The sequence below is a fragment of the Cricetulus griseus genome, chromosome 2 (assembly GCF_003668045.3).
Source record: "Cricetulus griseus strain 17A/GY chromosome 2, alternate assembly CriGri-PICRH-1.0, whole genome shotgun sequence".
Classification (NCBI taxonomy): domain Eukaryota; kingdom Metazoa; phylum Chordata; class Mammalia; order Rodentia; family Cricetidae; genus Cricetulus; species Cricetulus griseus.
In genome coordinates, this window is record NC_048595.1 from 412193689 (window position 1) to 412218292 (window position 24604).

The following is a 24604-nucleotide window of genomic DNA, read 5'->3' on the forward strand; positions in this document are numbered from 1 at the left end:
CAAAAGATGGGTCTATTTGGGGATGGGTTGCTGGCCTCATTTTTTTAGCTCATAAATAAAAGATAAAATGGTCATGCTAATACCTTTTTTCTTGGCATCAATTTTAGGCCCAAATATTGAGAAATCAGTGAAGGATTTGCAGCGCTGCACTGTTTCTCTGACTAGATACCGTGTCATGATCAAAGAGGAAGTGGACAGTTCTGTGAAGAAGATCAAAGCAGCTTTTGCTGAGTTACACAACTGGTGAGTAATTCGACCCACAACTATAAATTCACAGCGTCTGAGCTGTTCCTATGGCCTGTAAAAGACATCAGATGGAAAAGGTTGTCTATTTCATACATAAACATCAGAGAACCACTCTCTGGCTTAGTTTCTGTAAGTTCTGCAGGAAAGAATAGATCTTGGGAATAAATAAGAAAAAGTTTTTCAATAAGAGCTCTGATAGACATCATAATTAACGGAAGTTTACAATGGTCTAATAACATATCAAGGATATAGACTAAAACTTGATCAAAGACAGGAAGGGGGCGGGATGTAAATGGTATTGGCATCCATGAAAGGCTAGTCACATGATACATATTTTTAAATCAAAAATATTCCCATCATTACCATTAAATTCCCCCAACAAAAAGAAACATCTTATTCAGTGAACTTAGTGATAGAGCTCCATTCTTGACATAGGCCATGGTTGTTGTATCAGTGTGACAAAAAGCAATCTATGGAAGTGAGGGTCTGTTTCGACCCACAGTTTGAGGGACAGTCCACCGTAACAGGAGCTCATGACCATGGAAGCAGGAGCTAGAAGCAGCTGGCCACCTTGTGTCTGTATTAGCTTGCTCTTTTCTTTTTATTCATACTTAGCCAAGGACTCCATCCTATTGACTACAGATACAGTGGCCTTCCCACCTCAGTTAATATAATCTAATATCTCTCAGGTGTGTCCAGAAACTTGTCCCCTCAATCATTCTAGATCGTGTTGTGTTGACAATCAGTGTTAGCCGTCACAGTGGTACTCTTATTACTGCCCAGCTCACTGCCCTTCATTGTGTACTAAATTGTGTATTTTCTTTCTTTCAAAAAAAATAAAATAGTACCCTGATATGATTTAGGTGTTGCCCTTCCCTTCCTTCAGCTGGTTTTAATGAGCCCTGGATGTTTTATTTATGTACAGATTGGAGTAAAATATTTATTATTATATAGATTGTTACAGGAAAAAATGTTCTCATTGTCTGAAGACTCAACGTCTCTTAAGACTCTTTCCATTTCAAATGAGAAAAGACAAAAGAGAATCTCATAGCTGAGGTGTGTGTGTGTGTGTGTGTGTGTGTGTGTGTGTGTGTGTGTGTGTGTGTCAGAAACTTCATCCAGGTAAATCTACTTCTAAGTCAAATTGTATTATACTATTGGGATCCAGTCGCTCTCCTCCTTCCTCACTTCCTTCCAGTGTCTCTCCTCCTTCCTACCTGTTTCCTCACTTCCTTCCTCCATCTGTCTCTTTTTCAGTATCAACCACAGTCTCCTAGTTTTGCTTATTTTTTACTTAATTCTTAGACAGACACCTCTATAGCAGATACCACCCCCCTTCTTGGCTTCTCCATAAGTCCTAGCACCCGAGTCTAGTTCCAGCAAAACAATGCAATGGCCAATTTCCATTGGTTGGTTTTAGTTTGTAAGTCTGGATGTGATAACCACCATGGCAAGAGAAATGATCTTGTCACTATCGATTCAAAGTCAAATGCTTTTCACAGAGTTAACAGTGGGGTGAGTCCCAATTCAACCCCATTTTGGCCACAGTTATCCAGGCCAAAATACAGGTGCTCACACTGAAAGAGACCACCAAACTGTGGTATCCAGGTTCATGGAAATTGTCCCCCCATCTCCTTGACTTCTCCTGATACTAGAATTTGATGTATTTTCTGCATATTTTCCCATGCCACGTCCTTGCTTTGACACTGATGTGCTTTTTAACAGCCATGGAGTTGTAAAAGCTAAGGATTAAGCTTCACACTAACTTAATCTAAAATTCATGAATTTTAAGCCATCTGCTGCATACAAGATCCCAAGGGTGCAGAAGACACCAGGAACTTGACAGGAAACTCTCCTTCAGTTGTCACTCAGTCCCTTACAAGACTTCTGAGATAAGCAACCGGTTACCCTCACCCAGCCATGGTAGCCATGGAACTTTCCTCTTGATCAGATTGTAGCTGTATTGTTCAAAGCAACTCCCAGGACACACGTGACTATTTAAATATGGCAAAGATGGTGTACCAAGAAAAATCAGAATTCTTAGTAATTTCTAGTTATAACTTTTCCAATTTCTCCTTAATTCAGTTGTCCTGTTATTTGTAAGTCTACCCAACAAGTGTCTAGAACCAGGGGCATCAGATACTACCTAGTAAGGGCCAGCTAGTGAATTTTTTAAGTGTTCCAGGCATATAGTCACTCAGCTCTGCTTGTATGACTAAAAGCAGCCTCGGACAGTGTGGAAAGACACCAGTTAGCTCCTGGGGTCTACAGTTTGGCAGCCGTGGTCTCAGGGATTAGTTCTTGGCCTGGAAGGGAGTTCTATGCCCTATCCACCTGGGTGGCTTTGTAGAGTAAGCCCTTCCTTTGAGAGCCCCTTGTAATACCTTCCATGTGAGTGACTCAGGCACCATTGACCAAGTGTAGTGGTGACCTTGAATCCCCTGTCCTCCAGCTGCTATGACTGCTTTTTATTTACTTAATTTTGTGTATTGGTAAAATGAACAGCACACAGGTCACAGGGCATCTGGAGGTTCACAATAGGTTCTATGAGCTTTTCATTCCTCAAATGGTTTAAGTGTGATTCAGGAAAGCCAGTGCCCACAGAAGTTGTGTGTGATTTCTCTACCCTGCATTCCCCTTGCACTTTAACCTGGAACTTTAACCTGGTGGGAAAATAAGCTCTGAGCCCTGCCATGCTAAAATGTCCCCCATAAGACAAAAGGGCACTTTCCTTCCAAACCAAAGGAGAAAGTATGTGGTTCAACCCTTTGCTGTATGTGGCGGCTACAGAGTAAACACCAACACTCCTTTTCTGACCTAACCCTTAATAAAAATGATCCCACAACAATTGTGTGCTAACTTAAAAATAAAACCAAATTACCATTTAAACATACCATTTGCATGCATTTCTGCCAAGTGGAAAACATCACTTCTGCTCCAAACAAGCCTTTGGCCCAGCCAATACAGTCACGAACTAAGACAGAGTCGTGCCCCCTCCCCTCCCCCACCCCGACCTCCCCGCCTTGTCTCCTAAGTGGGAGGAGGATGGATTTTAGGAATTTCGGTACTCATGAAAATGTCAGGCTACAGAAGACTTGGGAAAGAAATTTCTCTAGGGCTGAATCATGTTCTATAGGGAGTAGAGGGAGTTGTGTGCCCATCACCACCATTTTAAAGACAGGCAAACCTTGAGTTCAAGAAGAATGGGGTTGTAGATTTGGGACATATGGACCATGTCCTCTGGTTTCTGAAAAAAAATTGCTTGTTCTAAAACAGTAATTAACTCATGTGATGCTCGGTGGCTTGAGTCAGTGAGCCCCACTCCTAAGTCCTCCCTCTGGTCCTTATTTGGATCACCCAATCCTCCTCACTCCCAAGTACTCAGGAGGAGGCTTTGTGTGTCCTTTAGAAATAAATGCATAAGCATGCATTTAATGTAAAAAAATGTTTAAAAACTTCACTTTTCCACCACTTGCCAACTTGAGGATATGAGTTTTGCTTGAGTACATTCCACCAAAAATCCCATGAAGTTCATGGGAATGGTGATTTCAAGAAGCTAGAAGGTAGTGGTTGCTGTACATCCTCCAGCCTTACAGAGGACACACCAGGGCCAAATGAGCTAGGTATTTATCCTTCCCAATCAGGCCACAAAGAGTGCTTGCTCAATACAGTTACTGAAGAAAACCACTAAGTATCTAAAATAGAACATTGGCAGTTCACCAGGACACAGTCCCATGTGACTAACTAGCCACACATGGGGCAGTCCCATCTCTCAGAAAGAGCTGGGGATCTGAGCGAGTAACCAAGATGGCACAATCCTCTCCCACTACATCTGAACAGAAGATAAACTTGGCAACAGGAGCATAAAAAGTAATATCAGGAACTAACGTGAAACAGCTGGCTCCATTTCTGTATGACTGGCCTCCTACCACAGCTGGAAAATATTCGTCCTTTGGAATCATAGCTGCCAGATTTAATTGCTCTGTGTGCAGACTAGTCTAGCTTCTCATCACAAACCCAGTGTATGTGTGTCCAAGTTGATTATGAAGGCTTAAAATGAGCAATAAAACATGAAATTGAAAAAAACATTGAGGAAGTATAATAATACTCAATATTTCTGCCATATGCTTGGAGAGAAAGTATCCCAAAATAGAGCTATAAAAATCCTGTTAGGTGTTATTGTCAATTTAACATCTAATTAAGAGCACTCTTAAGGAAGATGGAAGCTGGTCTGGAGCCAGCAAAGTAGTGTGTGTACTAGTGGTAGCGTGGGTGGGGATGGTAATGAGGTTTAGAGATTGAGGGATGGATTGGGACAATCACTTTAAGCTGTTTTATTTGAAATAAAAAAGGGCAGTCAGAACATGAATTCTGTAGTGAGGGGCCATACTGGCCCTATGCCGTGTGTGTGTGTGTGTGTGTGTGTGTGTGTGTGTGTGTGTGTGTGTGTGTGTGTGTGTGTGTGTTTTCTGCAGTAGGGCTGTATTCATTACCTTTGTCATTGCTATGGCCAGATAGCACAAGAAGCACTTTAAGGAATGACTGGTTTGTTCTGGTTCATAATTAAGAGGGGACATACTCCATCAGAGTGGGAAAGGCCCAGTGACAAGACCATGAAGAGTCTGGTCGCGTCACATGTGCATTCAGAAAGCAGAGAGCTGGCTGAAGAGAAGCTGTAAAAGTTCAAGGTCCACCCCTAGTGACCCCTTCCTCCCACAAGGTCCCACCTCCTAGAAGTTCCACAACCTTCCAAAATGGTGGCACGAGGTGAGAACCAGGTGTTCAAACCTAAGACCCTATGAAGACCTTTCATGTTCAAACCACAACCAGGGATGGGTCTAGTCCGAGCCAAGTCGGAGGTGAGACATGAGTCTCAGCCCTTGCCCACTTCCCCTTTCTCTGCCACCTTGTAGTTCATTTCTTCCTCCTCCATCTTTTCTTTTCTCACAGCCAGGTGTTCTTCCTGTCGCCCTTTCAGGCCAGAGCTCCTGGTGTCTACAGAGCTCCCTTCCTCTTTTTGATCATTGAAACTTACTGGACCTCCACAGTTCATGAACTCATCCTCCTTGTGAAGATGTGTTCCTCACCCAAAATGACATAATAGCATGTAACAAATGCTCTCTAGAGATGCTTTCCCCTAACTAAAAGATAAATTCTAGTGTGAGAATCCCAAACTGAAGACCTAGCTATTTTAAGCTAAGTTCACCTTTTACCAGAACCCTAGAATCCCCTTACCTGCTGCTGGGGCCTTGCTGGTAGCTAAGTAAACTCTTTCTGCACACATTCTCACCCTAACTGGCAGGAGGGTCCTACCAGCCAGATATCGTCTCTTTGACATTTTGAGTGTTGTGTTCTTTTCGGACTGTGAACTTGAGGAAGCCTCCCAGCAGAAAGTAACGGGTGAGGTTTGTGTCTCAGAATCACCTAGTCATAGCTGGTAGCTTATTCCCAGCGTTGTTCCTCAGATATCCAAAGAGTGTAAAATCATCTGAATGTACATCCTCAGAGTCACATAAGTCTGAAGCCAAGTAAGACCATCTTCCTCCTTCAGGGGGTTTAACATGAAGCATAGTTTGTTTGTTAGTTGGTGACCAACGCTCCCTGTCATCAGCTCCAAGCACTCATCCTTTCTTGGCACCTTGGCACTGCTTTGGGGTGGTGCCGGGTTTTGCACACAATGCTAAGAGTCTGGCTTTTCTGTGATCCTTAGGTCTTTCATTGTTCTCTTTGTGGGTAGCTAGTATTTCCTAAGAGACAGTGCCTATGAACTAATATTTGCTTCCACACTACACACCACATTCATGTATGGAAACTATAGTTAAACACTCGCCAGGCCATTATCCCCTGCCCTTTACAAAGGCGTCACACCCAAACTTACTTCTGTGCTCCCAGAATTCAATGTTGCCCTATTTGTTTGTTCGGGGGTGGTATTTTAATTATAACATGAGTCTAAAGAACCTAAAATAAAACCCATCACACACTGAAATTAGCAGACCCCACATCTCAGTGAACCTCTGCACAGTAGGCATTGTGAAGACGCTGTGAAACTTCACAGTAGACTTAGAACTTTCAGTACTGATTGTGTTTTTATGCATCTATCCACCACCAGAAAATCCCTGCAGAGTTAGAACTGGAAAAATAATTAGTTGAGTATCCTCTTAAATGACTCGAGTGTCTGCTGTCTTCAGGGTCCTTCCTCAGCTCCTAATTTGTGACCTTGCTTGTGTACCTTTCTACATGTTAGACTGTATCCGCATGCACACTTGTTTACATATATACACATGTGCTGTGGCTAGTGTCTGTGTGTAAGGGGGAACACGCACTAAATTTCTTTCTGAGATTGTGTCCTTGCTTGCTACTATATATTCTAAATCTATGGCATCCAATATGGGTCCAGGGATGAACCTGACTGGGGCATCCAGGAAGTGAAGAAAATGACAGAGACAGACAGAACTCTGGGATCCCATGAGCTACACTCTGATGGAGAAACCCGCAGCACCCTGGCAGCTCAGTGTGTTTATTATATAGAGTTGAACAGGGAGGGGAGGCAGGGTTTACAGTATACAGCTGAATCAAGGAGATGGCTTAGCCAATCTAGATAGGAGCAGTCTCTGTAGGCAAACAGTCTTCATGCCTTAAACACCCAGCCAGCTTGGAGAAAGCTGTGGTAGACATGTTCTGCACACACTGTCAGCATCTACACATGGACTAGAAGAAAGGCTTTGTCATTTCCCTCTGAGCCTCACCTCCTGGGGAGAAGACTTTGCCATTGCTCTTAGGCTCTGGGGTCTATGACATGGCCAGCTCAGCTCATGTCAACTTATGCATTCACTCAGGACTTCACTCTCTCAGGGCTTTTTCTACGCCCCCTATGCAAGTCCGTCCATTTTCCTACAAATGAAACTTCTGATTTCATTTTTCTCTAGGGCTAAATAGTATTCATATATATTTTTTCATTGTTGCTATTGTAGCAAATTTCCCATGTGTTTTTGCTGCTCTATTCACTATAGCAAGAAATTGGGACCAACCTAGTTGTCTGTCAACAGATGACTGGATAATGAAAACTTGTTTGTGTAGTTTTAAATCCAGGTGGTTTCCTTTTAGGTCTTGTAACAATTGAATGTCACTTGTGGAGGGGACAGTCAGTCTGAAGCCAGCATCAGTGTCTTTCAGTTGGTGAATCTCTCCCCTGTAGGATACAGTTGACCTGGCAATATTGTGGCTTGTCACAGCTGCAGGGAGGGTGTGTTACCAGCCTCTAGTAGCACAAGGTGAGACCAGGGGCAAACCAGCCAAGGATACATAGTACGGCCTCTCCACCCGTCTTCCTTCCTTCCCATGCTCCTATAACAAGGACATCTTTGGTCTGAGATGTTGATAATACCAAGAATTCCCTGGGAAGAGAAAGCAGCATGTTCTGAGGTACCTCCTTGAGGGAAAGACAGACTTGGCAACACTGTGAGAATATAACTTCTGGAACCCCATCCTCCACCCAGTAGTAGGATTTTCTTTCCTGTTGCTTTCATACCAAAAGCCTTCCCTTTTCAATCAGTGGTAGGAAAATATTTTTTCCATACTGCCTGAAACATAACCCTTCCAGCTACACATTTTAAAGGTCAAATTACATTTTTGCCTCCTTGAGATCAGAAAAACAATTATATTGTAGTGTAGAAAATTGAAGGCTTTGCTTTTTTTTTTTTTTTTTTTGGTCTGTTTTTCATTATAGAATTCAACTTGGCCCTTAGAAGAAAATGGAAAAATTAAGAACTGAAGGTTGTAGCTAATGACAGGCAGTCACTTTCATTAGCCATTCTGTCTCTACCGGAGTCTTTTTCTCATTTTACAATAAAGCCAAATATCACAGTGGGGACCAGGATTAGGACAGAGATCTGAGGCGTGTAAGATAAGTACAGTGGGGAATTGTTCCATTAAGCGCCTGTTTGGGGATATTCTTCCTTGGCTTCAGGCAGGCAGCAATATTACTTGGTATTCCCAGGCATACATGGCTCATGTCCAGACACTCTAATGCCAGTGACATACTCAGGTGAGCAAGCCCTTGTTCTGTTTAAACTAGATGGAAGCAGAAGGTCTTTTTGGATAGCTTATGGTCCAGTGGTAGTTGAACAAATACTTGGTCATCTAATTACCTTCTCTTAATTAAGAGAATCAGAATCGTTAGCATTATGGAACTACATATATTTTGGTAGGAGTGACAGATATTTGGTTTTTAAAGAAATGACCATTGAATTTGATCCGTATCACAAAACAGATGGCAGCAAGTAGATTTGGCTTTGAGTTCAGTCCCATGAAGGACATTGATACAAGCATGGGAAATGGATAGGAATACCACTGTAAAGCCAATGTGGCAAAAACAGTGTTACTAGTGTGCACACTGAAGTGTCAGCTCCTGGCATAGTGTAATTGTAGAGTCACAAAAGGATGCTTTTCTGAGTCCCTTTCAATAAGATGTATTGATAACAGGGTTGCCAGCACAGGAATGACCTAAGGAGGTTTTTCAGCCATTTGGCATTACTACATAATGATTGCACAATGCTTTCAATTCCCTACTTAATTATAAGAAGTGTGTGAAACAATTACTAGATTTTGCCAGCTTTTAACCTAGACACATAATGAAGAACAAAATCAAGAGGTTAGGGTATGTGGTTTTCAGTTTTCAATTCTGTTTTTAATAAAAATCAGAAGTTTGAATTGTGTTTTTCTTTTTAAAGGGTAATAAAAGGCTTTCATGTCCTTCCACTCCGGAAGTGAATGCAGTCTTCAAAAATTATCAAAACCTGTGCAAACCCGACTTTCTCACAAATCCCTTTCTTTCTCATCAAATGGTTTTTCTCAGTGCCCACCTGTTTGTACCTTGTACAAGATACTATACAAAGAAAATTAAATAAACCTATTCCTTCCCCCACCCCCAGTAGTCCATATTATCTGAGAATATTAAAAGAACACAGCGTGAGAATGAGCACACACTTGCAAAGGATACATGGAGACAATAATAAAAGAGACTAATAAATATATTTATGCCTCAGGAGAGCCATATGGATGGATTTTGTTGCCATCTAGCTGACAAATTGCCCAAAATGACTCCTTTTCCTCACTCTGCACCAGTGTAATAAGCAAGAGTAGGCTCCGGGATTCATTCTGAAACTGTGAAAAGGGCAAATACCACATAACACGGAGAAACTCAAGGTTCCTATGACTTTGCAACTGTGGCGAGTCCCAGAGGTACCATGTGCTTCCAGATCTTGCCTCATTTGTGAATATATGTCACTCTAAATAGGTGCAGATCACTCTTTGGAGGTGGAAGCTTCCCTTTTCCTATTTGCTTTCCTCCCTCAGGTTTTTCTCCACATTAGATGTTCCCCCAGGGCCACTACTGGGATTGAATGAATCAATTGAAGGAAGAGCAGGCTGATAAATACAAAAAGTACTGAACTGGCCTTTTCGGTGTAGGTATGGTCCCAAGAAACCAGCATAAACAACCCTCACATTAATAGCCTTTCTGGGCCCCATGTGTGGATTACTGCCGTATGTTATGTCAGCCACACACAGCTGGCCCTGGGAGTCCACTTCGCTTTCAATGCAGGCCTCTCTGCAGAGCAGAACCTCCATAAGAGTTGAGGACTCGGCATTGCTCCTGCTTTTGTTCTGAAATCTGCAAAGATTTCTGAATCTTCCCAGCAGGTGAAGGCTGCCAATCAACCAGCTAGTTGTAGAACAGAAGGGATTGTTTTACGACTTAGAATGGAATGGAAAGAGAAGGTGAAATTAAGCTAAGTGTTCTGTCTGCATATCCCTGTAAGGCATAATATCTTAAAGAATTTATATAGCCAAGTGGTGGTGGAGCATGCACACCTTTAATTCTAGCACTCGGGAGGCAGAAGCAGGCAGATCTCTGTGAGTTCAAGACCAACCTGGTCTACAGAGAGAGTTCTAGGACAGCCAGAGCTACACAAAGAAATCCTGTCTCAAAAAAGAAAGAAAGAAAGAAAGAAAGAAAGAAAGAAAGAAAGAAAGAAAGAAAGAAAGAAAGAGAGGAAAAAACAAAGTAAGAAAATAATTTGTAATATAATGCACTTTCCCTAGGAAAATTAAACATTGTCATAGATAGCAAATGCATTACAGTATTTAAAGAGAGCTATTCTATATTATAATTTGAGAATGAGTCTTGTAGTTTTGTTGTTGTTGTTATTTGGGGATATTTGTTTGTTGAGAATGGGTCTTGGAGTTTTGTTGTTGTTGTTTGGGGGTATTTGTCTTTGTTTGTTGTTTTTAACCTGTGAGACTAGTAGGGAGGAGGACTCTGGAGTTATCCTGGACAGTTTGCCAGGTGGACAGCAGCAGATCATGCAGCAAACTGCACGCGGAGTGGGGAGTAATAGAATTCCTTACATGGGCGCAGCTTTATTATTTCAGTGGCTATAAACTCTTGATTCTTACTAGGCCATATTCTAATAAAAGTCACACTTTCCAAGGTTTATTAACCACTTAATTAGGAAGCATGTGGTGTTGAGTTATACAGAATGGGGGTTGAATTTCATTTCCTGTATTCTAGCTCAGGAGCCAATTGAGTTTCTTACATCAACTCAGCTGTGAACCCAAGATAGTTACGACTTTCTGTGGGTTGTATGAATACCCCCGTGTAAGTCAGTAAGCTTGTCAGATCATTCTAGAAAACTACTAGCCTGCTCCACAATGGATGCTTGCTTGAGTCTCCCTTCTTTGTCCTAGCATAGCATTTAGGAACATTCTTTTCCTCTACCCTGAAACACTGGCAGGAAGTTATCCTACTTCCTAGTTAAAGCTCTTCTTAATTAAAAAGTTTTTCCATAAAATATATTATAGTCACATTCATTCCCCTCCAAGATCCTTGCTATCACCCTACTTACCCCACTTCATGCTCTGTTTTCCCTCTCTCTCCATCCCCCACTCTGTCTCTCTCCAAAAAAGAAAGAAAATCAAAACAAACAAACAAAAAACAATAAGGTAAAAAGTGACAAAACAAAAAGTGTACCCCTCCCCCAATGAAGTTCATTTTGTGTTGGTCACTTACTCCTGGGCACACAGCCTGCCCTGAATTGTGGTTGGTACACCCCTGGTACACCCCGTGACACTCCATTGGAGAAAACTGGTTTTACCTCTCCCATCAGGTCTTGACTGTGAATAGCTTCTTGGTTAGGGGTGGGACTTTGTGTCCACTTCCCCTTCCCAGTGCTGGGGTTTTGTCTGGTTTGAACCTGTGCAGATCTGGTGTGTGCTGTCAGTCTCTGTGAGTTCATGTGTGCTTTGGTCGTGCTGTGTCTGGAAGATGCTGTTTTGGCGTTTTCCCCCATCTTGGTAGGCATTTAGCATGTGCTGGATCTCCGGGGTGAGATGAGAGAATCTCACCACAACTTTACTATTCCTTGTGTGAAGTGAGAAGTGGAATAAAGGAACTCCCAATTCTGAATGGCTGCCTCTGCCACCAAGGCAGTTCACCCTCCCTTCATGCCTTGCCGTGTCTCTATCTCCCGCTCTTTCCCTTTCTTCATCCGTCCATCCCGTGGGTAGAAGATGGTGCTCTCAGTGGCACTTGTCAAACTTGTTTGTGAGTGAGGAGCATCTGAGCCTTCCCAGAGATTTTGATCCCACAAGTGTAGGGTCCAGAATCTGCATTCTGTGAGTTACACCGAACAAAGACGTCTACACACCACAGTTGGGGAACAGTGCTGCAAATATCCAAGGATAGGACAATTTCTTTCCCTAAAAAGCCAGGTCCGGTGTGTGCAAACAGAAACAGGCAAAATAATGAACGCAATGTAGCAAGTGGTGCCATAGAGTGGCGGGTGGATGGCTTGGGAGAAGCAAGGGGGAAATAAGCCCTCTCTGGCTGTTTAGGAAAAGGTTCATCATGGAAGTAGCACTGGACTCTTGAAGGAAGACTAGAAATTTGCCAGATAAAAAAGGGAACAGAAGATTCCATACTGAAGGAAACAGAGGACTGGGAGAATTAAATTCCCCTGGCCTCACTCCATCAATAGATGAAATGTGAACCCATGCCTCTCAAAACAGAAAATCCACTGCCATTTATCTGTATGCAAGAGGTTAGAAAAGCCTACTTTTTAGAGTTTAATATTTATTTGCCATCCCAATGTGGAGCTACGGAGAGCAGGGTGTTACTGAGATAATGGTGGCATGCTTGAGTAGAGGGTCCCACTACGAATTTTCCTCCCTCCCCTCTTCACCTAAGAGCCAAAAAAAAAAAAAAAAAAAAAAAAAAAAAAAAAAAAAAAAAAAAAAAAAAAAAACTGTAAAACCTTCTAGACAGCCAGGGGCAGTAAAGGCGATGCCTCACTGCCTCCAGTTAGATACAACAGTGCTTCTGATCCTGCCAGCACAACAGTAGTCTCTTACACTTTCTGTTCCCAAGTAACTCATGCTCAATATCTATGACAGCATCTGCAAAGATAGCTTCCCCCACCCCAGTTGGTTTTCCAAAAATGTTTCTGAAAGAAAATGTAACAGGGTGTTGAGAATGGTTGTCTCTATTTTGTGCCCGAGACAAAAGAATGATTTTTGTCTTGTTAGGTTTTATTTTGAAATATTTAATTTTACCTTGCTTTCTGTGTTTTTCAGCTTTTTAAATGAGAATATCAGATGAAATAAAAATATAGAAAAGAATGGTAGTCAGATGTCCAGATGGTATGCCTGTGTGATAAGACAACTGGCATCCATAGCTTTCTTTCTTCTTCTATAGTGTTGCTTTACAGGGGCAGAGGGCTAACTAAGCCCTATCTTTTTATAGTGAAACTGAAGTGGTGTTATTTTCTCAACTAGTGCTTTCCGTAGAAAGAGATCAAGCTAAGACATAATTAGCAAAGACAAGAAAGCACTTAATAACTAAAGCCACATAGTCCTAGCTGAACAGTTGGTGTTGTAGACTTAAAGGATTCTGTAACTCCTGTCCTTTTCAAAATTCCAAGATCATAAATGAGTCCCTGTGGGATTATTTTGAAATGAACTATGTTTTGAGAAATTCCAGAATCTGGTAAGTGTTAGGGTTAGTCTGCACGCTAAATCTGTATGCTTCTTTCCCAAAGCATAGTTTAAATGGTATAGTCAAATCATTGTACGAGTCGAACACGAAATATGCAAATTAAGAGAGGTGAGCACACTGTGCCATCTCTGGTACTCAGTCCAAGTGATAGATTGAGGCCAGTTGTTCAGATCTGGGGTGTTTGCTTTGCCTTGAAGCTGAGTGTGCTTCGTGCCAGGACAGTCAGTCACCTTACCTCTTTAATGGTCCTGTTAGTTGGCAACTCTCAAAGGCTGTTACCACCCTGGTGTCCATACTGGAGACCTATGTAGGTTTTGTGTGTTTACAGAATGAAACTGTTGAGTTAAATCTTTAGAAAGATCCGCTTGTCACCTTTGTTTTATTCAAGGGAAAAATACATTTTTCCAGTTATGAATAGAATTCAAGTTGTTGCAAAATGCAAAAATGTGTAGAGTAGAAGATGACAGTCCAGAAATCCCAGCAATGCAACTAAGCTATAAACAAATACAGTCAACTACTCTTAATGAGGTCATAGTTAAATTCACTACAGTGGAAGTGGATAGGAGAGATATTTCTCTACTGGAGTAGACTTCTGGGGACACAACGGCATGGGAAGTGAAAAGTGAGTGGTGACACCTGCAACCAGCACAGGGTGTAGGAGAGGGGACAGGGTGGAAGGGTTCTTAAGGTGAAGAAAGGAACTGGAAGTTGGCAACTTGTAAGATTGGGGGTGTCGCTTGCAGCTAGAGCTGCTGACCCCCCTGGCCTAGGAATACAGAACCACACATGTTCTCACTGCATTTGTAGTCTTCAAGCCAAGGAAGAGACTGTTGACAGTGGCAGTAGTTGAGAAGTGGCTGAGCTGAAGCCCTTGGCTAGTTTTGCCCTGGTCTCAAGAGTGACTAGAATATTTGAGTTGGGTTGGAAATGGGACGCATGGGACAAGTACATGGGGACTCACATGTAAGGAAGTTCTGCTCTTCCCTAGTGTCCCTCATCCAAGAGACAAAGACCCCTAAGTGTTGAGTAGTACAGACCCCTCCCTTCAGTACTCAGACTAGTGAAAACCAAGGAGATTTCCCCAGCTCCAGGCCATTTAAGAGGCCACAGAGTCCTACTGGGTCAACCCGGGGAACCCCATTGCTCTTTGTCTACATAATAATAAGGAGCAGAGCCCAGAGTGTGGAGGAGGGGCTTGTTCTTAAATTATTTTTCTTCTCTAATTTAAGAGGAGTGGGGACATTCTTATACCAAGAAGTCTGGCATTAAGGCTTGTCACTCATGCACACTTGCACTGTGTGGTACAGGCGGTAGGACTGAACACTCCCTTGGCATTCTGTATCAGCCTTCCTTCCCAGCACCTCACCTTTCTGCACCAGGAGACTAGCATACAGGCTCCTTACACAGCCTGCTCACCCTGCCTGTCTCCTCCCGGTTTGTGTCTGCACAGTATGCAATGAGTTATGGGAGTTCCCAGTCAAGCACTTTATCCATAAGACATTTCGGAGTTACAATTGTCTGGGATCAGATGGTTCTGAGCAGTTTCTTTGCCTGCAGGCTCCCTGAGGCAAAGCATCAGAGGTGGAACTTGCCTGGTTTTAACTCTTTGACATCTGGTTCTAGCCGCTGCCCACACTGGTTGAAGTTCTGTTTTAAGATTCTGCTTTCAGTCCTCAATGTTGACCAGCAGGCTCTCAACCATGGTGGTCCTGTGGGTGCCTGCCTACCATAGTGTCTTTGCTATTTAAGAACAAAGGCCTGTGTGGCTCATCCAGGCTCCCAGAAGCTGTTTTTGTCACTCTATGCCTTGGTCCCTAGAATTAAGGATGAGTCTTCCACAGAGCAGAAAACCACAAAAATAGTCCAACTGTAGAGTCCTTCTGATTCCTTTTATCATCACTATTAGTTCCCTATAGAAAGAATCAAGACAGTGGGAACGTTTTTATGAAAAGACACTTTATCTTTGTGATTAACTATATAATAAACTATAAAGTTTCGCCATGGTAATCTCCTCCTTAGACCTTATTGCTTTGGTAATAAAAGCTTTTTTATGGCCACCAGATAAAATTTTATTATCCAAGTAGTTTAGATAAAAGGAGAAGATGTGTTTGGAAGGGAAGAAAGGTATGTCTGAAACGTGTGAGTTTAGCATGGGTTTTATGTTCATTCTGCTGATGGAGAACATGCTGGATGCATCTTAAGTCTAAGCCAATTAAAGACTTAGATGTTTCTGCCAAGTAGTGAGGATCACTACTGGGAAGCAGGACCACTCCATACTTAGGCTCTTGGGTGAATAGAAAAGCACACATTTCAGCAGACACTACCACAAGATGCCCTGCTTTGATTCTGTGTCAAAGCCTCCACATTTGGTGAACAGCATTACAGTTTTATTCCTCAGCTTATCTCTTAAATGATGAGAGCCAGTCCATGTCCAAAAGTATATATATTTTTACATAGACATGACTTACATGCAAGTTCTACAATATACACTTTAAGAAGTTCCATCATTGCTATGCCACAGAAATATAGGTCTGTTGTCTTCCTTTACAGTTCAGCCACTGCTGAGCAATCCATAACAGAATGCAAGCATAAAGGTGAAGTTTAAAAAAAAAAACTCAATTAGAGGGGCTGGGGAGATGGCTCAGAGGTTAAGAGCACTAGTTGCTGCTCTTCCAGAGGTCCTGAGTTCAATTCCCAGCAACAACATGGTGACATACAACCATCTACAATGAGATATGGTGCCCTCTTCTGGCATGTAGGCATACTTGCAGACAGAATACTGTATAAATAATAAATAAATCTTTTAAAAAGACAATTAGAGGTTTTTGAGGCCGTGACACAGTTAAGCAAAGATTTGAAGAAAGTTCATTAGATGAAGAAAGGAGTTTAGGTAGGAAAGTGGGACACTGTCTTTGAGGCAGAGGGCATGCCCCCAAGGCTCTGTAGTGGAATTTTAGCAGAGTTCCTGCCTCCTGAGATCTTGGTAAGCTTCAGTAAAATTGTTCTGTGTGGCACTGGCCCACCAGTTGGTGGGCCTTGCTGAGTCAATCAATACTCTGTACTGGTTAGCACTGGCTCTCACCTTGAAACAACTGCAAGCTGATGTCTACCTATAGAGGAGGACCACAAAAGCAAGTGTGACTTCTTTGCAGTAGGACTGTGGTAATAACTCCATGCCAGAGTTCTGACAAGATGCCCTTAGTCCCTGTCCAGCCTGCTGTTGTTGTCACCAGCAGCATTTTGGTGTATGCCTGACCTTGTCCTTCTGAGAAGACTGAGTCATGCAAATGGCCCTGATCAAATCATTCTCAAAGCTAACTAGGACACCCAGGCTTTGAGGGCATTTGAAAGGCTGTAGACATGGCTATTCCATCTTGACCTGCTCTTAGTCTGGGGCTCAGTATGATGTGTTGCTGGCTCCTTGCTGTCTGGCAGCCTACAAGGGACAGACTAGCCTGTACTAATTCATCTGTCACATCCAATTCCACTCCCCAAGCCTAATGCCTTGGAAGCAAACCCAGGTACTGCAGGTCCAGTGTGATGAGATTCTTGGGGGATGGTCAAATGGACCCTCCTTATGCAGAATCCTGAGCTTGGTATGCTTCTGTCAAATCAGAGCTAAAACTCTGGGCTTGCCTCTGAACATGAGTTTGAAAACAGTCTTAGAGAGAGAGAGAGAGAGAGAGAGAGAGAGAGAGAGAGAGAGAGAGAGAGAGAGAGAGAGAGAGTGCTGAATTGCTGAAACACACAAAGACGACCTTCTTCCCTTGCTAAAACACCCATGGGAATAGAAGCATGGTTTGATGCCAACTTCATGGGCTTTTCCACATCCCCAAGTGTGCGCATTAAGCAGATTAAGAGTTTATTGTGTAAACCTCCGTCCCTCCTGTTGCCAGCCCAGAAGGTCTGAACCAACCACTGTGCGACTATCCAGCTTTGTTTAATATGTGTTCCACCTGAGGCTATGTATTATACCACCGGTGCCCATCTTGTAAACTGTCTGAACACAATATTATGTTAACAAATCCTACCAACAAAAACTCAGCATGATCGTGAGCTGGTAAAGAACTTAGCACTTAGCAAAGCCTCTTCCCTATGACATTCTCCCTGCCCAACACATGCAGCCCATAATCTTCATGACTTCCGGTGCTGTTCTTTGCGTAAGCATTGGGGTGGTAAGGGCAGGTATCTTTGTGGAGCTTAGTGGCCTCCTGTGATAGTCTGCCCCTCTCCCAACTGCTGACCACCTGAGGCCAGGCCAACCTTGTCAAGTGTGCCATGTATGTCTCAAAACCTTCAGTTCTCTTCAGACGTCTGCTAGATCTTCCTTCTGGCACTCACCATCTTCTCTTTGTCTTTCCCTTTCGACAAGTCCTGCAGCTCCTTTCACGTCTCTGCAAAAATAATGTAGATTCCATGATGATAAGAGAAATCTTTATTCTATCTCACTTCTGTCTCCCTGCTTTTCATTTTCTTTGTTTCCATAGCTGTTCTCCAAAACCCTTGACTGCCATATGGCAAGTACTTAGCAAATAATATCAACCAGATGAATTCTTGTTTTGTGGCTCTTCCCAATTCTCTCTCTCTCTCTCTCTCTCTCTCTCTCTCTCTCTCTCTCTCTCTCTCTCCCTTTCTTTCTCTCTCTCTCTTTCTCTCTCTTTCTCCACTCTATCTTTAAACAGCATCCCAAACCCTATGCAACTCTGCGTCACTCTACTTGTGACAAGCATGCAGCCCAAGTCACTGGCCAGTCTCACGTGACTCCATCATTCTATCAATCCATAAGTCAGCTGGGATAGCACAGCCCGTGGTCCAAATGAGATTTCCTGGCAGACCTTTCTGTGTTCTGTGGAAACCTGAAGCCTATTTCAAGATATACATGAGTTTTGGGGTGCAAGTAGGTTTTAAATTCTTTCACTTGCTGTGCCTTCAGATTCTGCCTCTTTCCATCTGTTCACCCCTACATCGATTCAGGTGCTAGGCCCCGCCTGTGTGTGTGCCCATGCTCACTCCAGCTATCCACACCAAACCTAAGATGATACAGACATCCCACTGCTGTGCGAAAGGCCACAGCAACCCCTTAAGGTGACACAGGAAATGCCCTGGCTCATGGAGGCTTTTTGACTTCCCCCACCCTTGAGGTTGCTCCTGGTACTCAGCCTTCTCTCTGAATCTTCTCTCTCCTCCCTTTCTGTAGGGAATAAAAAACCAAAACATTTCCAGGCAGAGTAGTTTAACTATTTGTGGTTTGAGCTCCTGGCTCTAGTTTCACCATAGCTCCCTGACAGCTTATCCTTTAATCTTTGTTTCCCTGAACTAAAATGGAAGTTCCTACTCTAAGAAAGTTGTAAAACTATAAACTAAAACAAGCACCACAAACAAAACCACACTTGTCTCTATTATGTCCGCATTTGTAGACTTGACAAAAGAAGTTACATCTACTTGGTAATCACTGGAACCCAAAGGCTGATGACACAGTCTGATACTTTATATATTGCTCAATATATGCTGGTTTGTACAGAGATGAACCTTGAAAGAAACATAAGACACTTGAGACAGTCAAGACTTTCAGTGAAAGGAACTGAGCCAATTGTGGCAGGGATGGGGTAGAGACTTCTTTCTATCCATTTAACCTGTCAGTGTTGGGCATTTCCCATAAGACACTGTCACCATACCTATGTATTGTCAATTAGGACGATACAGAAGTTACATAAAAGCACTCAAGCCCGATGACCTTAAGCCATGTGTGTCATGAGGACTCCTGATGCTGTCCATGGTTGAGGGACTGGGCTCAGAGCCTGTCACCACACATGTCACTTTCCACTGGGATTTCCTGCTTGCAAGGAGCTGAGCTCCACAGAAGACACTCACCACTCGCCAAGTCTTAGGTTTCATCATCTTGTTCAGAGTCCCAAATGGTTAGATACATTCACAAACCAATTCTTACCTTGACCAATTTTGCAAATAACCAAGAAGAAAATTTTCAACACTGTAAAATTTGCAAGTACAGATGATTGAACAACCTAAATTAATGATAACTGCAATGCATTCAAATCCATACTACATGAACTCATAATTGAAGTATAAACAAGAATAAAAACCCATTGACACCTTTGGAGGATGCTAAAGGACTAACTAGCTTGAAACCCTATTCACAGAAAGAAAATCAAACATCTACTTTACCTATACAAACTATATTTAATGATAATCAAACAATTGATCATCTCAATCTGTCTCCCTCCCTCCCCCACCCCGTGTCTGTGTGCATGTCTGTCTCTCTGTCTCTGTCTCTCTGTGCGCTGTCTGTCTCTCTGAGAGACAGAGAGATGGACAACATGGGGATTAAACCCAGAGCTGTGGCCATGCTGACCAAGCACTCTAACTCTGAGCTAAGCCCAATCAGTGAAGTTTCTCTTTCTGGAAGACCTCAGTAAATAAATGAAAGACTCATACAAAGCAGAATTCCCTACAAACTGTGTTGATCTAGGCAACAACGTTGGTTACTACTAATAACAAAAAGAATGTCTTGTATTCAGTGCAATGTCTTCATTAGGTGATGAAATTCAGGTCAGAGCTGTCTTCTGGAGGAATATTTTAACTGTATGATTCTGTCAGCACACACAAAGATATGACACTTTATAAAAAGTATCCTATGTCTGAAAAATTCAATCATGAATCTTAACAATCTGCATCTAATAACTTTATAGAAAGTATAAAAAGAGTCAGTTTAATAAAGCCATAGAGTGTAATTAGCAAAATTCAGACTTTGAATAACTCTTGAGGACAACTTTGTTCCTTCAAATAAATTGCAAAAGAAATGAGAACGCAGATGAGAAGGAACTGGTAGATTAAAATACATTTAAGAGAGTCATCCAATTACAAGAGCAAGTCTATTTTAGATGCTGGTTTAAACCAACTACTGAAAAATTAGGGAAGAGCTGTAGAAACCTGAATATGTAGAAACCTGAGTAGATACCTAAAGTTTTAAACTATTGATAAAGTACTGTGGTTATGATGTAAGAAAGTCCTTAAACTTCAGATGTATGTATGTTTATGGTGGATGGATAGATGACAGATAGATGGTTGGATGGATGGATAGATAGATAGATGATAAATAATTTAAGACCAAATGAAAATTAAAAGTACAGCTCATGTCTATGATTTAAAGACAACTCTGAGAAGAGATACAGAAGGTATTTGTGATGTTCTGTTGCTTTTGAGAGTGGAACTGGGAAATTTGGGGCTGGGGTGAGAGAAATAAACTTGAGTAATTGCTTTAATTAATGAACTATATTGAATAAGTTCACCAGAACCTTGTTGTGCTGGGAAGATGGGAAAGTATACACTTGTATTATAGAGCTGGCAGGGGCAGCACCCAGGAGCAGGCTTGTCCAAGGGTAGTCCTAGGACTGACTGCATCAGACCTGGGCCTACCTTCCTCCCACTAACCTAGAATCTCAGAAACAAGAACATAGACATTTGGGAACTGTCCTTGGTGACTTAAGTGCCAGCCTTTTTTGTTTGGGAACTTTGGAATGTGTAAGGAGAAAATTTACCCAGATTTAAAGGCAAAGCCGTGCAGTTCTGGGAGTCGGAAAGGCCTTTTCTTTTCAGATGTGTTGACAGTGATTTAATCAGCAGATGTCACTGTGTTATCCTTGGGGACATCCCTTCCGTGCTGCTTGTTTTAGAGACAGGGTGTTCTCCTGGCATTGTCACACAAAAATATTTGGGGTAATTTTGGTTAATGACAGTCCTTTTGGTGTGTTTCCATTGCCTGTTAAAGTTTATAAGTTCTTGTTCCTTTTGTTTCTGTTTTCCACAGCATCATTGACAAAGAAGTTTCACTAATGGCAGAAATGGATAAAGTCAAAGAAGAAGCCAGTAAGTAGGCATGTGGCTGTGTGACAAGGTGCCTCCCAACCTGAAGCAATGCATGACTCAGATTGACAGTAATTCTGGATTTGGGACAAGACCCTACAATTCCCAATGAAATACTGGTGGGTGAGCTCCATACTCCCAGGCTGATCACTCGTCTCTGTATTTCTGCTACACCGTCTGGCAGAAGAACAGAGCTGCAGCTCATCCCTCACAGCTCTCAGTGCAGAATGCTCACTGAGGAAGTCAGAGGTATCTGCTGAATTCTTTAAATCCAAGGGGATTTTCATGCACACACAGAAACTAAGCTTCATTTCATTTAAAGGGACAATGAGTTTAATATTACATCTGTGTGGATGCAGACAGTGTGTGCTTGGGTGGGTGTGTGAACATGTGTATGTGCCTTCATGTAGGGTGCATGTACACCCATGTGTGTGAAGACCAGATGCCAACCTCAGGTGTTTTCTACCACATTTCACAGTATTTTTTTGAGAAAGAGGGTGTCAGGAACCTGAAGTTCATCATTTTGGCTAGACAGCAAATGGGTTCCAGAGATCCACCTGCCTCTGCTTCCCTAGGGCCGAAATTACTGTGGGTTCTGGGGATTGAACTCAGGTCCTCAAGACTGCACAGTATGGCACTTTGATGACTGAGCCACCTCCTCAGCCCTGGCGTTGATTTTGGAGAAGCACTATTAAATTTAAAGATAGTCATCTTTAAGTCTGTGCAACTTACAATCTCACTATGTCATTCATAGTCGTTTTAACTCATGTTGATGGTTTGAAAGAAAATGGCTCAAAGGGGGTGGCATTATTAGGAGGTATGGCCTCATTGGAGGAAGTATGTCACTGTGGGGGTGGGCTTTGAGGTCTCCTTGACTCAAGCTTCCCTCAGTGTGACTGTCAGGCAACTTCCTGTTGCCTGCAAGATGTAGCAATCTCAGCTCCAGCACCACACCTGCCTGCACGCCACCATGCTCCCTTCCACGATAATGAAGAGAACCTCTGAAATTATAAGTGAGCCACCCCAATTAAATGTTTTCCTTATAAGAATTGCCATGGCCATAGTGTCTCTTCTGAATTTCCCTTAAATTGCTCCTGTTTGAAAAAAAATTGCTCCTGTTTGGCCTAAAGATGTAGCTCAATTTGAAAGAGCACTTGCCTTGCATGCCTGAAGCCCTGGGCTTAGGTCCCAACATGACCTAAACCAGACATGGTGATGCATGAAGCAGAAGCAAGAAGATCAAAATAGTGAATTTGGAGCCAACCTAGAATAATTGAGACACTTTTACCAAATGAAAAGCAAAACAACAAAATTTGTGCCACTTAGAGGTGCCTAAATATTTGTGATGGGGAATATGTGTGTGTCTATGCATCTGTCTCTTTTCACACATTTTGGGAGCCTGACGATACACTGGTAAACCAAACAAGCAGAACATCCCCAAGCTCTGAAGCACCTTGTGTAGGATTAATAATTCAAACACAGAGAGGTACTAAGTGAAACTTCCTTAAAATACTCCAGTTCTGTTTACAAACTGTCAAAAATGCCAATGCCTGCCAACTTCAGACTGTAAGAGAAAAATCAATCCATGTTTTAACTTAGAATTATAAAGACAGATTGCCTGATAAAGTAAATTATTTATTTGAACAGTGGACACAGGCTGGATGTGGCAACACACACCTTTAATCCCAGCAGTTGGGAGGCAGAGACAGGGAGGGGGGGTTTCTGTGAGTTTGGGGAGGTCAGCCCTGTGTCCGTAGCAAGAGACACTGTCTCAATTTTTAAGTAAATAAATAGATAAATGACACATTCATATTGTCATGATCACTGTAAAATTTTTCCTACATTTAACACAAAATATTAACATCCTGGGTTTTATTTTATGTATGCCTATATCTATATCTTCCCATTGTGATAAGTGACTCAGTAGGTAGTAGGGTAGATGGTAATCTGTGTGGTGTGGTGATCTGTGTAAGGTAAAGTCTGTGCACATGGTAATCTGTGTGTGTGGTGATCTGTGTAAGGTAAAGTCTGTGCACATGGTAATCTGTGTGTGTGGTGATCTGTGTAAGGTAAAGTCTGTGCACATGGTAATCTGTGTGTGTGGTGATCTGTGTAAGGTAAAGTCTGTGCACATGGTAATCTGTGTGTGTGGTGATCTGTGTAAGGTAAAGTCTGTGCACAAGATAATCTATGTGTGTGGTGATCTATGTAAGGTAAAGTCTGTGCACAAGATAATCTATGTGTGTGGTGATCTGTGTAAGGTAAAGTCTGTGCAATGGCAGTCTATATACCATGGTAATCTAAGTAAGTCGGCAACCTGTGTAAAATGGCAGTTTATATACCATAGTAATCTAAGTAAGTCGGCAATATGTGTGAAAATGGCAATCTGTACGATGGCAGTCTTACACAAGACAAGGCTCATGGTTTGGAAATTTCAGCAAAGACTCCTCGGATAGAACACAGTGGATGGCTGAGCCTTTCTCATTATTGAATCCAGTCTGGTGTGTTCTGGGGACCCAACAACCACACTTCTCCCCTGGGATTTACTTTAGAATGCTTTTCCTGGTCACTCTAAGCTCTTCATCCTCACACAGATTTTATCTTATGAGTCAGTTAAATGGCAGTCTGAACCCAGCAACCTCTCAACTCAATCCTCTTTTCATTTGACTACCAATATATTTATTTGTACAAAATCGAAAGATTAAACCATATTCTTTCTTTATTTCCCTCCTCTATACTTTGGCCATAAAACAGTTTTCATTTTTGAAAACTAACTGTCAATATCTTTAGTTAAATTTTTTTCAGGGGTGAAGGGACTAGGGGCAGGATGCTTCTGCATGCGGTGGCACTCATTGCCAAGCCTATGGGCCTTAGTTTGATCCCCAGGACCCCACATAGAATAAAGAGAGAACCACCTGCAAGTTATCCTCTGACCTCCACATACATGCTGTGCTGTATACATGCTTACACATGATACATGCACACAACAGATAAATCAATCAGTCAAATGAAAATGTCAGGATAAGAGCTCCAGTTGCACAATTGGTTAGCATGCGGTACTTATATAAAAATCTTAAGATAACAAAAACAAGGAAAACTTTCTAGGGTCTTAGTAGATGGCTCAGTGTGTAAAGCACAAACATAAAGACTGAGTTTGAGCTCTCATGTTAAATGCCCTGCATGGGGTACACAGGTGTAATTCCAGCACTGAGAATATATAATCCTAGGCAGACATGATGGATGGGACCCCACAGCTCATGGGCCAGCCAGTCAATCTGAATCAGTGAGTTCTGGGCTCAGGAAGGGAAATTGTCTCAAAAAATATAAGGCGGGAATAAATAGAGAAAACATTAGACTGTGATGGATTAGATCTTTGTTTTCATTTTGGCAAGCAGTACTGTCTATGTGCTGAGTTCTATAGTCTAA

The 24604-nt window shown here is 42.3% G+C and overlaps 1 protein-coding gene across 2 annotated transcripts in view; it reads left to right on the forward strand.

Moving 5' to 3' along the window:
• Positions 1-24604, forward strand: part of Spats2l (spermatogenesis associated serine rich 2 like) — a 61552-nt gene that overhangs the window by 20909 nt on the left and 16039 nt on the right. For both annotated transcript variants that reach the window (XM_035439228.1, XM_035439229.1), the window contains 2 exons: positions 108-243; positions 21123-21181. In XM_035439228.1, coding sequence (XP_035295119.1) covers positions 108-243; positions 21123-21181 — 195 coding nt within the window. The remainder of the gene's footprint in view (positions 1-107; positions 244-21122; positions 21182-24604) is intronic.